Raw genomic sequence first — 18,459 nt, forward strand, 5'->3', positions numbered from 1 at the left:
GACCAATCAGAGGACGCTTCTTTACAGACTGATACCGACCAATCAGAGGACGCTTCTTTATACAGACTGATACCGACCAATCAGAGGACGCTTCTTTACAGACTGATACCGACCAATCAGAGGACGCTTCTTTACAGACTGATACCGACCAATCAGAGGACGCTTCTTTACAGACTGATACCGACCAATCAGAGGACGCTTCTTTATAGACTGATACCGACCAATCAGAGGACGCTTCTTTACAGACTGATACCGACCAATCAGAGGACGCTTCTTTATACAGACTGATACCGACCAATCAGAGGACGCTTCTTTATACAGACCGATACCGACCAATCAGAGGACGCTTCTTTACAGACTGATACCGACCAATCAGAGGACGCTTCTTTACAGACTGATACCGACCAATCAGAGGACGCTTCTTTATACAGACCGATACCGACCAATCAGAGGACGCTTCTTTACAGACTGATACCGACCAATCAGAGGACGCTTCTTTATACAGACTGATACCGACCAATCAGAGGACGCTTCTTTATAGACTGATACCGACCAATCAGAGGACGCTTCTTTATAGACTGATACCGACCAATCAGAGGACGCTTCTTTATAGACTGATACCGACCAATCAGAGGACGCTTCTTTATACAGACTGATACCGACCAATCAGAGGACGCTTCTTTATAGACTGATACCGACCAATCAGAGGACGCTTCTTTATACAGACTGATACCGACCAATCAGAGGACGCTTCTTTATACAGACCGATACCGACCAATCAGAGGACGCTTCTTTACAGACTGATACCGACCAATCAGAGGACGCTTCTTTATACAGACTGATACCGACCAATCAGAGGACGCTTCTTTATAGACTGATACCGACCAATCAGAGGACGCTTCTTTATACAGACTGATACCGACCAATCAGAGGACGCTTCTTTATAGACTGATACCGACCAATCAGAGGACGCTTCTTTATACAGACTGATACCGACCAATCAGAGGAAGCTTCTTTACAGACTGATACCGACCAATCAGAGGACGCTTCTTTACAGACTGATACCGACCAATCAGAGGACGCTTCTTTATAGACTGATACCGACCAATCAGAGGACGCTTCTTTATAGACTGATACCGACCAATCAGAGGACGCTTCTTTATAGACTGATACCGACCAATCAGAGGACGCTTCTTTATAGACTGATACCGACCAATCAGAGGACGCTTCTTTACAGACTGATACCGACCAATCAGAGGACGCTTCTTTATAGACTGATACCGACCAATCAGAGGACGCTTCTTTATAGACTGATACCGACCAATCAGAGGACGCTTCTTTATACAGACTGATACCGACCAATCAGAGGACGCTTCTTTATAGACTGATACCGACCAATCAGAGGACGCTTCTTTATAGACTGATACCGACCAATCAGAGGACGCTTCTTTATAGACTGATACCGACCAATCAGAGGACGCTTCTTTATAGACTGATACCGACCAATCAGAGGACGCTTCTTTATAGACTGATACCGACCAATCAGAGGACGCTTCTTTATACAGACTGATACCGACCAATCAGAGGACGCTTCTTTATAGACTGATACCGACCAATCAGAGGACGCTTCTTTATACAGACTGATACCGACCAATCAGAGGACGCTTCTTTATAGACTGATACCGACCAATCAGAGGACGCTTCTTTACAGACTGATACCGACCAATCAGAGGACGCTTCTTTATAGACTGATACCGACCAATCAGAGGACGCTTCTTTATAGACTGATACCGACCAATCAGAGGACGCTTCTTTATAGACTGATACCGACCAATCAGAGGACGCTTCTTTATAGACTGATACCGACCAATCAGAGGACGCTTCTTTACAGACTGATACCGACCAATCAGAGGACGCTTCTTTATAGACTGATACCGACCAATCAGAGGACGCTTCTTTATAGACTGATACCGACCAATCAGAGGACGCTTCTTTATACAGACTGATACCGACCAATCAGAGGACGCTTCTTTATAGACTGATACCGACCAATCAGAGGACGCTTCTTTATACAGATTGATACCGACCAATCAGAGGACGCTTCTTTATAGACTGATACCGACCAATCAGAGGACGCTTCTTTACACAGACTGATACCGACCAATCAGAGGACGCTTCTTTATAGACTGATACCTGACCAATCAGAGGACGCTTCTTTACACAGACTGATACCGACCAATCAGAGGACGCTTCTTTATAGACTGATACCGACCAATCAGAGGACGCTTCTTTATAGACTGATACCGACCAATCAGAGGACGCTTCTTTATACAGACTGATACCGACCAATCAGAGGACGCTTCTTTATAGACTGATACTGACCAATCAGAGGACGCTTCTTTATAGACTGATACCGACCAATCAGAGGACGCTTCTTTATACAGACTGATACCGACCAATCAGAGGACGCTTCTTTACAGACTGATACCGACCAATCAGAGGACGCTTCTTTACAGACTGATACCGACCAATCAGAGGACGCTTCTTTATAGACTGATACCGACCAATCAGAGGACGCTTCTTTACAGACTGATACCGACCAATCAGAGGACGCTTCTTTATACAGACTGATACCGACCAATCAGAGGACGCTTCTTTATAGACTGATACCGACCAATCAGAGGACGCTTCTTTATAGACTGATACCGACCAATCAGAGGACGCTTCTTTACAGACTGATACCGACCAATCAGAGGACGCTTCTTTATACAGACTGATACCGACCAATCAGAGGACGCTTCTTTATAGACTGATACCGACCAATCAGAGGACGCTTCTTATACAGACTGATACCGACCAATCAGAGGACGCTTCTTTATAGACTGATACCGACCAATCAGAGGACGCTTCTTTACAGACTGATACCGACCAATCAGAGGACGCTTCTTTATACAGACTGATACCGACCAATCAGAGGACGCTTCTTTATACAGACCTGATACCGACCAATCAGAGGACGCTTCTTTATAGACTGATACCGACCAATCAGAGGACGCTTCTTTACAGACTGATACCGACCAATCAGAGGACGCTTCTTTACAGACTGATACCGACCAATCAGAGGACGCTTCTTTATAGACTGATACCGACCAATCAGAGGACGCTTCTTTACAGACTGATACCGACCAATCAGAGGACGCTTCTTTATACAGACTGATACCGACCAATCAGAGGACGCTTCTTTATAGACTGATACCGACCAATCAGAGGACGCTTCTTTACAGACTGATACCGACCAATCAGAGGACGCTTCTTTATAGACTGATACCGACCAATCAGAGGACGCTTCTTTACAGACTGATACCGACCAATCAGAGGACGCTTCTTTATACAGACTGATACCGACCAATCAGAGGACGCTTCTTTATACAGACCGATACCGACCAATCAGAGGACGCTTCTTTACAGACTGATACCGACCAATCAGAGGACGCTTCTTTATACAGACCGATACCGACCAATCAGAGGACATTTCTTTATACAGACCGATACCGACCAATCAGAGGACGCTTCTTTATACAGACTGATACCGACCAATCAGAGGACGCTTCTTTATACAGACCGATACCGACCAATCAGAGGACGCTTCTTTACAGACTGATACCGACCAATCAGAGGACGCTTCTTTATACAGACTGATACCGACCAATCAGAGGACGCTTCCTTATACAGACTGATACCGACCAATCAGAGGACGCTTCTTTATAGACTGATACCGACCAATCAGAGGACGCTTCTTTACAGACTGATACCGACCAATCAGAGGACGCTTCTTTATAGACTGATACCGACCAATCAGAGGACGCTTCTTTACAGACTGATACCGACCAATCAGAGGACGCTTCTTTATACAGACTGATACCGACCAATCAGAGGACGCTTCTTTATAGACTGATACCGACCAATCAGAGGACGCTTCTTTACAGACTGATACCGACCAATCAGAGGACGCTTCTTTATACAGACTGATACCGACCAATCAGAGGACGCTTCTTTATAGACTGATACCGACCAATCAGAGGACGCTTCTTTATAGACTGATACCGACCAATCAGAGGACGCTTCTTTATACAGATTGATACCGACCAATCAGAGGACGCTTCTTTACAGACTGATACCGACCAATCAGAGGAAGCTTCTTTACAGACTGATACCGACCAATCAGAGGACGCTTCTTTATACAGACTGATACCGACCAATCAGAGGACGCTTCTTTATAGACTGATACCGACCAATCAGAGGACGCTTCTTTATAGACTGATACCGACCAATCAGAGGACGCTTCTTTATACAGACTGATACCGACCAATCAGAGGACGCTTCTTTATAGACTGATACCGACCAATCAGAGGACGCTTCTTTATAGACTGATACCGACCAATCAGAGGACGCTTCTTTATACAGATTGATACCGACCAATCAGAGGACGCTTCTTTACAGACTGATACCGACCAATCAGAGGAAGCTTCTTTACAGACTGATACCGACCAATCAGAGGACGCTTCTTTATACAGACTGATACCGACCAATCAGAGGACGCTTCTTTATACAGACTGATACCGACCAATCAGAGGACGCTTCTTTACAGACTGATACCGACCAATCAGAGGACGCTTCTTTATACAGACTGATACCGACCAATCAGAGGACGCTTCTTTATAGACTGATACCGACCAATCAGAGGACGCTTCTTTACAGACTGATACCGACCAATCAGAGGACGCTTCTTTATAGACTGATACCGACCAATCAGAGGACGCTTCTTTACAGACTGATACCGACCAATCAGAGGACGCTTCTTTATACAGACTGATACCGACCAATCAGAGGACGCTTCTTTATAGACTGATACCGACCAATCAGAGGACGCTTCTTTACAGACTGATACCGACCAATCAGAGGACGCTTCTTTACAGACTGATACCGACCAATCAGAGGACGCTTCTTTATACAGACTGATACCGACCAATCAGAGGACGCTTCTTTATAGACTGATACCGACCAATCAGAGGACGCTTCTTTATAGACTGATACCGACCAATCAGAGGACGCTTCTTTATAGACTGATACCGACCAATCAGAGGACGCTTCTTTACAGACTGATACCGACCAATCAGAGGACGCTTCTTTATACAGATTGATACCGACCAATCAGAGGACGCTTCTTTACAGACTGATACCGACCAATCAGAGGAAGCTTCTTTACAGACTGATACCGACCAATCAGAGGACGCTTCTTTATACAGACTGATACCGACCAATCAGAGGACGCTTCTTTATAGACTGATACCGACCAATCAGAGGACGCTTCTTTATAGACTGATACCGACCAATCAGAGGACGCTTCTTTATACAGACTGATACCGACCAATCAGAGGACGCTTCTTTATAGACTGATACCGACCAATCAGAGGACGCTTCTTTATAGACTGATACCGACCAATCAGAGGACGCTTCTTTATAGACTGATACCGACCAATCAGAGGAAGCTTCTTTACAGACTGATACCGACCAATCAGAGGACGCTTCTTTATACAGACTGATACCGACCAATCAGAGGACGCTTCTTTATAGACTGATACCGACCAATCAGAGGACGCTTCTTTATAGACTGATACCGACCAATCAGAGGACGCTTCTTTATAGACTGATACCGACCAATCAGAGGACGCTTCTTTATAGACTGATACCGACCAATCAGAGGACGCTTCTTTATACAGACTGATACCGACCAATCAGAGGACGCTTCTTTATAGACTGATACCGACCAATCAGAGGACGCTTCTTTATAGACTGATACCGACCAATCAGAGGACGCTTCTTTATAGACTGATACCGACCAATCAGAGGACGCTTCTTTATACAGACTGATACCGACCAATCAGAGGACGCTTCTTTATAGACTGATACCGACCAATCAGAGGACGCTTCTTTATAGACTGATACCGACCAATCAGAGGACGCTTCTTTATACAGACTGATACCGACCAATCAGAGGACGCTTCTTTATACAGATTGATACCGACCAATCAGAGGACGCTTCTTTACAGACTGATACCGACCAATCAGAGGAAGCTTCTTTACAGACTGATACCGACCAATCAGAGGACGCTTCTTTATACAGACTGATACCGACCAATCAGAGGACGCTTCTTTATAGACTGATACCGACCAATCAGAGGACGCTTCTTTATAGACTGATACCGACCAATCAGAGGACGCTTCTTTATACAGACTGATACCGACCAATCAGAGGACGCTTCTTTATACAGACTGATACCGACCAATCATAGGACGCTTCTTTATAGACTGATACCGACCAATCAGAGGACGCTTCTTTATACAGACTGATACCGACCAATCAGAGGACGCTTCTTTATAGACTGATACCGACCAATCAGAGGACGCTTCTTTATAGACTGATACCGACCAATCAGAGGACGCTTCTTTATACAGATTGATACCGACCAATCAGAGGACGCTTCTTTACAGACTGATACCGACCAATCAGAGGAAGCTTCTTTACAGACTGATACCGACCAATCAGAGGACGCTTCTTTATACAGACTGATACCGACCAATCAGAGGACGCTTCTTTACAGACTGATACCGACCAATCAGAGGAAGCTTCTTTACAGACTGATACCGACCAATCAGAGGACGCTTCTTTACAGACTGATACCGACCAATCAGAGGACGCTTCTTTATACAGACTGATACCGACCAATCAGAGGACGCTTCTTTATACAGACTTCTTTACCAGCTGTGTGTATGTGTGTGTGTGTGTGTGTGTGTGTCTCAGTGTGTGACCTGGCCTGTGAGCATCGCTGTGGTGACGGTCGCTGTGTGTCCAGAGACTGGCTGTGTGATGGAGACCACGACTGTCTGGACAAAAGCGACGAGCTCAACTGCTGTGAGTTAAACAGTTTAATGATCGGTGTTCCTTCAGGTCACATGACTTTCTGCTCAGCATCCAGTTTAGTTGACGGTTGTCAGCTGTGAGCAGTTTGAAAAAGGGACTTCTGCTTCTCTGACTGTTTCATTGTAGGTTATTAATGAATTTGTGTTAACAGTCTAACATGTCTTGATCCCGCATGCAGACTCAGCTGTTCTGACCCTGGGCAACTTAGCAGCAATACACAGAAGCTAACGCTAGCTAGCATAGCATCAGCTACCTAAATAACGCACTACCATACCATGCCATGTACGTTATGTATATACATTATAAATATGTATTTCCCTTTTATACCGGATGTTCTGAATAAAGGTAAGATCAGTAGTACTAGTAGTACTAGTACTAGTAGCAGTCCTATCAGTACGAGTAGTAGTACTAGTAGCAGTACTATCAGTACTAGTAGCAGTCCTATCAGTCCTATCAGTACTATCAGTACTATCAGTACTAGTAGCAGTACTATCAGTACTAGTATCAGTCCTATCAGTACTATCAGTACTAGTATCAGTACTATCAGTACTAGTATCAGTCCTATCAGTACTATCAGTACTAGTATCAGTACTAGTATCAGTCCTATCAGTACTATCAGTACTAGTATCAGTCCTATCAGTACTATCAGTACTAGTATCAGTACTAGTATCAGTCCTATCAGTACTATCAGTACTAGTATCAGTCCTATCAGTACTATCAGTACTAGTATCAGTACTATCAGTACTAGTATCAGTCCTATCAGTACTATCAGTACTAGTATCAGTACTATCAGTACTAGTATCAGTCCTATCAGTACTATCAGTACTAGTATCAGTACTATCAGTACTAGTAGCAGTACTATCAGTACTATCAGTACTATCAGTACTAGTATCAGTACTATCAGTACTAGTAGCAGTACTATCAGTACTATCAGTACTAGTATCAGTCCTATCAGTACTATCAGTACTAGTATCAGTCCTATCAGTACTATCAGTACTATCAGTACTAGTATCAGTACTATCAGTACTAGTATCAGTACTATCAGTACTAGTATCAGTCCTATCAGTACTATCAGTACTAGTATCAGTCCTATCAGTACTATCAGTACTATCAGTACTATCAGTACTAGTATCAGTCCTATCAGTACTATCAGTACTAGTATCAGTACTAGTATCAGTCCTATCAGTACTATCAGTACTAGTATCAGTACTATCAGTACTAGTATCAGTCCTATCAGTACTATCAGTACTAGTATCAGTCCTATCAGTACTATCAGTACTAGTATCAGTACTATCAGTACTAGTATCAGTACTATCAGCCTCCCTTCCGCTCTGAGTCAGACTCCAGTATGAGTCTCTGTCTTCTGACTGGACACCAGAGGTTTTCTCTCTGTTGTCAGCTGTGTTTGACTGCTGGGAATGTGGCTGAGCACTGGAGACATGCTGGTAATACTACTAATGATAATTAATAACATTAATCGCACATTAAAAGCGGCGGAAGCGTCGTGGACGTCTGTCTTCAGGACGTCTCAGGAAGCTCGATTCAGACTCCCGTCTGCCATCAGTGTGAACAAAGTGTGAAAACACAGCTGAGTCACTGGTGATTCACAGCACTCAGATGATCTGCTCTGTCCCCAGCAGCAGCTGTTCAGCCCTCTGCTCTCTGAACGCTGCTGCTGCTTCTGCTGACGTCGTCTCTTGGAGGACCATCTTCTTCTTCATGTCCCTAAAATGTGTCCAACCTCAGCTAGAAGGTTCCAGAAGTCAGTGAAGCAGAATGAGTGAGAAAAGGCTTCAGACATGTTGATCATCAGAGGAGACTAAAGAGAGACAGAGAACATGATCAGTGCTTATACTTCTACTAATGCCACTACCACTGATAACACTAGTACTACTACTAAGAGCAGTAATGCTACACAATGGAAATATTCAAGTGTCAGCGCGTTCGTTTTTTTCGATGAAGGACAGGCAACTTCTCTCATTTAAGGTGTTTTATTTTCTGGGTGAATAAGTATTGAGCTTGATCAAGGACTCAGTCTGAGCTCTGAAAACCACAGTCAGCAAGCTGTTAGTCTGTAGCCAACAGGTCCCAGAGTGAGCCCCGAAACACACATGCAGTAACAGTATATACATTCCAGCAAGAATACAATTATTTTTGATTGGTTGTCTAGTTGGGGAGTAACCGCGGTTTAGACTTGGCCCTCCCTTCGTTGGTGCTCAGGCTGGTCCCAGCCTCTGGGCATCACGACCTTGACCAGCAGCCGTACCTGTAAACAAAGTATCCTCCCTAATGACCTTTCCCTGTCCTGTGAGAGCTTCTTACAATGGAGTCTTTCTGAGAGCATCCTCCCCTGCAGCTATCTTATCCTCCCGTTACTATCACGGCCTTCCACCAACCTTGCCCTTGGAGCTTCCAGTATATGGTGTAAGAGGTAGTTTATGAGGTGTGTATTGTAGTGCATGTAAGCGTGCTTGTGCTTTCTTGCCATAAATGTCCCACCTGATCGTCATGTGTCTGACCCTTCAGAACCTGGGGCCAGTGCTTGTTCCCCTCTTTAGTAACTATGGGGTATGGCTCTTCCCTGTGGCGGTGCATTGCATTAATAAGTCTCTCCCTGCTGATTAACATAGAGCATACATTGTCAGTAAGAACTGAGCTTCCAGTGTTAGCAACACAAATGATTCTAATGGTTGGTTATATAGTGTTATTAGTTCACTCACAGGTCATGTAGTTAGTTCAAATAAAGGTGATACAGTTTGTGGTAACGTTAATCAATACATTAATAGTGTTAATTCAAATCCAGTGTTCTGTAATTGGTTATATATGGTGTTGTTAGTACTTACTCTGTTACATATATATTTAGCGCAGTTAGTACAAATTTGAGGCTCAGTATTGTATAATTGGCCTTTTATAAGTAGTGATCAAAAGTAATAATAAAATTCCCCACACAAGTAAACCAGAAGTACCTCTGGAGTAAATGTCTGTAGCTACAGGTGTGTGTCTCCTTTGTTTCTGGCTGCCATCATGTCGTACCGTTGGCCATGACCCCCCGCCCCCCCGGCGGCGCTACTGCACGTCCCGCTCGTAACGTAATTTAATGACGTCATCAAATTGCAACACGGGCGAACGACGACCGGACTGAAGTCAAAGAATGACTCTTCTAGTTTTTATTTTAGATTCACTTTAACAGGGACGTGCTAACGTGCTAACATGCTAACAACACGTGGTCTGTTTTCATTGGGTTAATTTTAAGTGTGTGTGTGTGTGTGTGTGTGTGTGTGTGCAGCCTGCAAGAGTCAGGGTCTGTTGGAGTGCAGGAACGGTCAGTGCATCCCGTCTGCGTTTCACTGTGACGGGGAGGACGACTGCAAAGACGGCAGCGACGAGGAGCACTGCATTAGAGAGCAGAGTGAGACGCCCGTCTGTCCAACGCCCGTCTCACATCCCGTTGTCCTGCTTCCTGTCATTCATAGATCTGTGTGTGTTTTCCAGCCCAGGGCGTGTGTGTTCCCGGTCAGCCCAGCTGTATCTCTCCTTCCTGTCCCTCGGTGTGCTCGGGGGGAAGCGCTGCCTGCGACCCTCCAAACACCAACAACAGCAACTGCAGTGAGTGGTGACGTCCCCACTACGCATATAAACCTGAACACACACCCTGACTACATTACTGTTATTAATATCCACTGTGGGTAGAGTTACTTTCAAGTACACATTTGAGGTATTTGTACTTCATTTAATACTTCATCTCTACTGTGATTCCCTGCCGCTGGTTGGCTTCTCCCCGTGTTAGCTTAGCATTAGAGCTCACTGGCTGCAGAGGAAACGGGCCTCATGTCGTCAGCGTCCGTTCACATGGAACTGAAGTTCATTCCAACTCGCTAACGCTTCCTGTCCTACAGCGTCTGATGGTGCTTTTCCACCACACAGTTTCAGCTCCACTGGGTTCGGGTGGTTGTCCACTACAGTAGTGTACCTCCTCACAGTGGGGGGGTCGTCACAGCGAGGCGGCCTGAAACTCCAGTGGCTCATTTGTAAGCAGCACAAACACAAACACAACTGAGGACCTGGAGAGTTTGGTTTGTGGAGCCGTTCTCCTCGTTCACAGGAGTAATAAAAACACCCCGTCGCTCTCAAGACTCATCCAGTGACGTCACTCCCCGATTGGCCAATCAGTGGCCTGCAGTCTGGTGACGTCACATCTTCGGCTCGACTCAGCTTGCTTGGAACCCCGGCCTAAAATAGTACCTGGTACCAGGTGAGAGTACCAGGTGGTAGTACCAGGTACCAGGTGAGAGTACCAGGTGGTAGTACCAGGTGATAGTACCTGGTACCAGGTGATAGTACCAGGTACCAGGTGATAGTACCTGGTACCAGGTGGTAGTACCAGGTGATAGTACCAGGTACCAGGTGGTAGTACCATGTACCAGGTGGTAGTACCATGTGATAGTACCATGTGATAGTACCAGGTACCAGGTGGTAGTACCAGGTGATAGTACCAGGTACCAGGTGGTAGTACCTGGTACCAGGTGGTAGTACCATGTACCAGGTGGTAGTACCATGTGATAGTACCATGTGATAGTACCAGGTACCAGGTGGTAGTACCAGGTGATAGTACCTGGTACCAGGTGATAGTACCAGGTACCAGGTGGTAGTAGTTGGTACCAGGTGGTAGTACCAGGTACCAGGTGGTAGTACCAGGTGATAGTACCAGGTACCAGGTGATAGTACCTGGTACCAGGTGGTAGTACCATGTACCAGGTGGTAGTACCAGGTGATAGTACTATGTGATAGTACCAGGTGGTAGTACCAGGTGATAGTACCAGGTACCAGGTGGTAGTACCAGGTACCAGGTGGTAGTACCAGGTACCAGGTGGTAGTACCTAGTCTAAACCAGAAAGACCGAGTAGAGCCGAGTAGCTGCTGCCCCAATAGTTAGAGCAGCTAACCGGACATTTATCCTTCAGAGTAAGACTACTAATACTACTGATACTACTAATACTACTGATACTACTAATACTACTACTGATACTACTAATACTACTACTGATACTACTACTGATACTACTAATACTACTGATACTACTAATACTAATACTACTACTGATACTACTGATACTACTAATACTAGTACTAATACCACTAATACTAGTACTAATACTACTACTGATACTACTAATACTACTGATACTACTAATACTACTAATACTACTACTGATACTACTAATACTAGTACTAATACTACTACTGATCCTAATACTACCACCGCTGATAGCAGAGAAGGGAAGTAAAGTACTAATACCTCAAACATGAACCTTAGTTGAGTAGATGTTGGTGTCTGGCTGCCATGACGACGTGCCGTTGTGTTGTGGGTAATGTAGTAAATGTCGCCCCCCGGTGGTGAGATGTGTCCCTCCCCCCCCCAGCTCGCTGTGAGCCCATCAGCCTGGAGCTGTGCATGAACCTGCCCTACAACCTGACCAGCTACCCCAACTACCTGGGCCACCTGTCCCAGAGGGAGAGCTCCGTGTCCTGGGAGTCGTCCCTGTTCCCGGCCCTGGTCCAGACCGGCTGCTACCAGTACCTCATGTTCTACGCCTGCACGCTGCTGGTGCCCAAGTGTGACCCGCTCAGCCTGCAGAGGGTGCCGCCCTGCCGGTCAGTCAGAGGGTTGGTTAGCTGGTTAGTTAGCTGGTTAGTTAGTTAGTTAGTTAGTCAGAGGGTGCCGCCCTGCCGGTCAGTCAGAGGGTTGGTTAGCTGGTTAGTTAGCTGGTTAGTTAGTTAGTTAGTTAGTTAGTTAGTTAGTTAGTTAGTTAGTTAGTTAGTTAGTTAGAGGGTGCCGCCCTGCCGGTCAGTCAGAGGGTTGGTTAGCTGGTTAGTTAGTTAGAGGGTGCCGCCCTGCCGGTCAGAGGGTTGGTTAGCTGGTTAGTTAGCTGGTTAGTTAGTTAGTTGGAAGGTGCCGCCCTGCCGATCAGTCAGACGGTTGGTTAGCTGGTTAGTTAGCTGGTTAGTTAGCTGGTTAGTTAGTTAGTTAGTTAGTTAGTTAGTTAGAGGGTGCCGCCCTGCCGGTCAGTCAGAGGGTTGGTTAGCTGGTTAGTTAGTTAGAGGGTGCCGCCCTGCCGGTCAGAGGGTTGGTTAGCTGGTTAGTTAGCTGGTTAGTTAGTTAGTTGGAAGGTGCCGCCCTGCCGGTCAGTCAGACGGTTGGTTAGCTGGTTAGTTAGTTAGTTAGAGGATGCCACCCTGCCGGTTATGTTCATAGTTAGTACAGTCTGTAAATTACTAGGACTACTAGTCAGTCTTACTCAGTCAGTTAGTTATTGTTGGTCTAACCCAGAATTAATCCACCATGTTTAAACACTGTCTCTCTCTGTCTGTCTCTCTGTCTCTCTCTCTCTCTCTCTCTGTCTCTCTCTCTCTCTCTCTCTCTCTCTCTCTCTCTCTGTCTCTCTCTCTCTCTGTCTCTCTCTCTGTCTCTCTCCCCCTCTCCCTCCCTCCCCCTCTCTCCGCCCGCAGGTCGTTGTGTCGTAATGCGAAGGCGAAGTGTGAGTCGGTGCTCGGCATTGTGGGATTGCAGTGGCCCGAGGACTCTGACTGCAGTCAGTTTCCAGAGGAGGGGGGAAACGCCACCTGTCTGCTGCCGGAGGACGGCGTGGACGGTACGTCTGACCCGTCTGTCGTCAGAGCGCTGAGGTGACCGACTGTTTCCCGTCTCACTTTGCTCTCCTTGTTTTTGCTGCGTCTCCATGGCGACAGAGTGCTCCCCCAGCCACTTCAAGTGTCGGTCGGGTCGCTGCGTCCTGGCAACCAAACGCTGCGACGGACACCTGGACTGTGACGACCACAGCGACGAGGACAACTGTGGTGAGACACACTTTTCACAATAAGAGCCTCCCAGCCACACTTTTCACAATAAGAGTCTCCCAGCCACACTTTTCACAATAAGAGTCTCCCAGCCACACTTTTCACAATAAGAGCCTCCCAGCCACACTTTTCACAATAAGAGCCTCCCAGCCACACTTTTCACAATAAGAGTCTCCCAGCCACACCTCCTACCGTTACAGTATCTGTAGGGAAAGCAGCAGGCTGGTGTTGATGATGTCATCTCCCTGTCAGGCTGCTCTGAGCGTGCTCTGTGGGAGTGTCCTGGCAGCAAGGTGTGCATTAAAGCCAGCATGATCTGTGACGGCTTCCCAGACTGCCCCCTGCTGGTGGACGAGGCCAACTGCTGTGAGTCCCTCAAACTACTATCACAGCTGCTCACATGCACTCTGTTATATTATCAAAGGGTAACTCCACCGTTTTAAACCTGGGAACCATTTTTACATCCTGCTGTCTGGGAGGCAGTAAAAGTGTTGGAACTGGTCCAGTAGATCACAGTAGGTCCACTAAAAGAGCTTGTTTGATCCACTGACAGGCTCAGAGTGTTATTCTAAGTGTGTGACAGCATCATGGAAAGGATCCCTACAGAGAGAGACCTGGAAGATCCTTTTGGTTTAACCACAAACAGCACACACACCAGACTACATTCACTAAAACAGGGATTTTAGAGGACAGGACACAGGAGCTGCTGCTCTGCTGCTGCCTCCATCAGGTAGTCTGTTTGTGTTATTATGTGACTGTGTGTTACACAGATATTGTGTTGGATCTGAACTAAACCTTTGAAAACACCAAAGTCACACAATCACACAAACTGGTGTGTGTGCTGTTTGTGGCACACACACTCTGAGCCTGTCAGTGGATCAAACAAGCTCTTTTAGTGGATCTACTTTCCAGTTCCAACACTTCGTACCCTCCAGTCATTTAGACACCAGGATGTGGACAGAGAGGACCCAGATTTAAGTTCTCCTTCAATGCAGAGTTGATTATTTGTCAGGTAATGATCCTGCTGATGGTGTAATTGATCTCTGAATGTGTCTCAGCGGCGTGCAGAGATAACGAGCTGTCCTGTAACAACCATCAGTGCGTTCATCGGACTCTGTGGTGTGACGGGAAGAAACACTGTTCGGACAGCTCGGACGAGTGGAACTGTGGTGCGACACACACACACACACACACACACACACACACATGGCTCGTATGTCAGGGTCTGTCAGGTGTGTGTGCGCCCGATCGGGTCTGTATTGATCTGTCCTCTGTGCAGTGTCCCTGTCCGATCGCTCGGGGGCCGTGCTGACGGTGTTCAGGACGGCGGCGGAGTATCAGGTCTGTGCGGACGAGTGGAACCAGGACCTGAGCAAACTGACCTGCAACCAGCTGGGACTAGGGTAAGGTTAGTAACACACACACACACACACACACACACACACACACACACACTCTGTTCGTGTGGCAGATTAACTACAATGTGCATGTTTTCCTGTAGAGTTCCCTCCTCCGTTTCCATGGTAGCCGACCGTCCTGGAGTCCCGGGCCGTCGCCGTTGGTTACACGTTCATCCTGAGTGGAACCAGAGGAACGGGTCGGCTCTGCAGGCCCGCCTGGAGAAGAGGAGGTAACGGAGCACAGAGCTCCTGGTCTCCTCACACTTAAACACACACCATGTTTGTCAGTTAAAAGGTGGTTTAAGGTCAGTAGCTGGACGTGTGGCGGAGGGATATACAGGCTGCGCGCAGGCTGCTCTGCTCTGCTGTCGGGGAAGATGAGTTAGTCCTTGAGTTTGTACGTAGTTTTTCTTCTGGAGTTTATTAATCTGCACAGCTTCTGTTTGTTTGTCTGTTTCTTTACTGCATATTTTAATTCCACCGCTGACTTGAAGTGAAGATGCAGCGCACGTATCCCTCCGCCTGACAGTGATCAGTAATCCAATTACTGATGTAGTAATGATGTCCGTCCGTCTGTCTGCAGCCACGCGTGTCATTCCAGGAGGAGAGTGTCGGTGCAGTGCGCCAGAGAAGGTAAAACTTTAACCTTTGAATCAGGGCTGAAGAGTGTTTCCTGTCAGTGAAGCTCCTGATGAGGATGAACGTTCAGGTTTCTGGGTCTGTTTCCTGTGTGTGATGTCACAGCGGAGTGATCGCTCACGGTAACAGGTCTGGGTTTGTTCCCTCCTAACTGTTTGTCAGTTCACTCTTAAACCGACTCGAAGGAGAACCTGTATGACGATGGAGCTGGTTGTGTTGGTAGGATCTAGATCCTGTGTTGGTAGGATCTAGATCCTGTGTAAGAAACCTTCAGCACATGATGAGCAGCGAGGAACAACATGGAGCGAACTGCCCCTTTAAACAAGAGAAAGAAGGGTTTTGACTGATTATGTATTTATTTATAGTCTGCTAGTAATGTTTGTTCTAAACTTTATTTATCCGTCCGTCCGTCAGAGTGTGGCCTGCGTCCGATGGTGGGCGTCGCCCCCCACAGGAAGAAGAGGATCCTGGGAGGACGGGTGTCACGCCGGGGCGCGTGGCCGTGGCAGTGCTCGCTGCAGAGCGGTCAGAGCGGTCACGTCTGCGGCTGCGTCCTCATCGGCCGGAGATGGGCTCTGACTGTCGCACACTGCTTCGAGGGGTGAGGGGGGGTGAGGGGTCGGGGGGGGGGGGCAGTATGTTAAAGGAGAAGTCGCTAATTTTAACCCTGAGTCCTCTTTGTACACGTCCTGCTGTCTGAATGACCACCAGACTCCACTGACAAAAACAGAACACACAACAGTCAGTGTCTGTTATGTTGTGTCACCCAAAGTGTGTCGATCCAGACGGACTGTGAGAGACTCAGTAACACTGACTGATGGAGCAGCAGCTCTAAAATCCCTGTTTTAGTGAATGTAGTCTGGTGTGTGTGCTGTTTGTGGTTAAACCAAAAGGATCTTCCAGGTCTCTCTCTGTAGGGATCCTTTCCATGATGCTGTCACACACTTAGAATAACACTCTGAGCCTGTCAGTGGATCAAACAAGCTCTTTTAGTGGACCTACTGTGATCAGGTGCAGTTGTCCCAAAGGATCACGTTGCAGCCATTGCAGCCCGTTTGGTGTCTGCTGGCTGAGGTGATCTACTGGTGATCTACTGGACCAGTTCCAACACTTTCACTACCTACCAGTCACTCAGTCACCAGGATGAGGACACAGAGGTTTAAAAACACCAGTTACCCACTAACGAGCTGTGTGTGTGTGTGTGTGTGTGTGTGTGTCTCTGTGTGTGTGTGTGTGTGTGTGTGTGTGTGTGTGTGTGTGTGTGTGTGTGTGTGTCTCTGTGTGTGTGTGTGTGTGTGTGTGCTCCAGGAGGGAGAGTGCGGAGCTGTGGAAGGTGGTGCTGGGTCTAAACAACCTGGACCACCCAGGTGTTCACAGTCAGACCCGTGGGGTGCGCTCCATCATCGTCCACCCGCGCTACAACCGGGCAGTGGTTGACTATGACATCAGCGTGGTGCAGCTGGACTCAGAGGTCAGAGACACACACACACACACACACACACACACACACACACAGTATTGGTCATCATCGGTGTTAATGGGGCCGTGTTGATAAGACGATGCTGTCGTGGTTTCAGGTGGAGGAGACGGCGTTCGTCAGGCCGGTGTGTCTGCCTGAACTCAGCCAGCTGCCTTCTCCTGACTCCTACTGCTACATCACAGGCTGGGGTCACATGGGCAACAGGAGTGAGCACACACACACACACACACACACACACACACACACACACACACACACACACACAGGTCAGACAAATGTGAGACTGATATTATTCCGTGAAGTTCCCATGGTGCTTTGGGGGATTAAACAGGTGTCATGTTGTTTAACAACTTCGCCTGAAGTCATTTACATGTTGTCATCGAAGTGAGTCGAATTATCTGTGTGTCTCTGTGTGTGTGTGTGTGTGTGTGTGTGTGTGTGTGTGTGTGTGTCCAGTGCCCTTTAAACTCCAGGAGGGGGAGGTTCGGATCATCTCGCTCTCTCAGTGTCAGTCTTACTTCGACATGAAGACCATAACTCCCAGGATGCTTTGCGCCGGATACGATGCTGGAACCGTGGACTCCTGCATGGTAACATCTAAATAAACTAACAGTCTCTTAATTCACATTAATTATTGATTAACGGTGGAGAAATGTTGAACTTTTATTGAGTATTAATAATTACAGTGTGTGTGTGTGTGTGTGTGTGTGTGTGTGTTCAGGGCGACAGCGGCGGCCCGTTGGTGTGTGAGGAGGAGGACGGCGGCGGTCGCTGGACGCTGTTCGGCTTGACGTCGTGGGGCAGCGTGTGCTTCAGTAAAGTCCTCGGACCCGGCGTGTACAGCAACGTGACGCACTTCACCCCCTGGATCCAACAGCAGATCTACATCCACACGTACCTGAGCGACTGACACACACACACTTCCTGTCCACAGCATTCCAGGAGGAAGTGATGTCATCGTCACACACACACTCACACACACACACACCTTCAGTTCCTCTACCTGTGCCTATATCTATACTGATAGCCTTCAGATGCTAACTGCTGTGTTAGCAGTAGAATAAGCTAGTGTTACAGATGCTAACTAGTTAGCTAGTAGAGCT

The 18,459-nt window shown here is 47.1% G+C and overlaps 1 protein-coding gene across 1 annotated transcript in view; it reads left to right on the forward strand.

Moving 5' to 3' along the window:
* The window catches only part of corin (corin, serine peptidase), a 41,151-nt gene extending 22,692 nt beyond the window's left edge, over positions 1-18,459 (forward strand). The window contains exons 9-24 of the mRNA XM_070855302.1: positions 6,863-6,973; positions 10,269-10,391; positions 10,475-10,588; positions 12,403-12,634; positions 13,490-13,632; positions 13,730-13,837; positions 14,090-14,203; positions 14,896-15,006; positions 15,117-15,240; positions 15,339-15,467; positions 15,821-15,870; positions 16,291-16,477; positions 17,185-17,347; positions 17,454-17,562; positions 17,813-17,946; positions 18,078-18,459. Coding sequence (XP_070711403.1) covers positions 6,863-6,973; positions 10,269-10,391; positions 10,475-10,588; positions 12,403-12,634; positions 13,490-13,632; positions 13,730-13,837; positions 14,090-14,203; positions 14,896-15,006; positions 15,117-15,240; positions 15,339-15,467; positions 15,821-15,870; positions 16,291-16,477; positions 17,185-17,347; positions 17,454-17,562; positions 17,813-17,946; positions 18,078-18,266 — 2,141 coding nt within the window. The 3' untranslated portion in view covers positions 18,267-18,459. The remainder of the gene's footprint in view (positions 1-6,862; positions 6,974-10,268; positions 10,392-10,474; positions 10,589-12,402; positions 12,635-13,489; positions 13,633-13,729; positions 13,838-14,089; positions 14,204-14,895; positions 15,007-15,116; positions 15,241-15,338; positions 15,468-15,820; positions 15,871-16,290; positions 16,478-17,184; positions 17,348-17,453; positions 17,563-17,812; positions 17,947-18,077) is intronic.

This window comes from Pempheris klunzingeri, chromosome 23 (assembly GCF_042242105.1).
Source record: "Pempheris klunzingeri isolate RE-2024b chromosome 23, fPemKlu1.hap1, whole genome shotgun sequence".
In the NCBI taxonomy this organism is placed as follows: Eukaryota; Metazoa; Chordata; class Actinopteri; order Acropomatiformes; family Pempheridae; genus Pempheris; species Pempheris klunzingeri.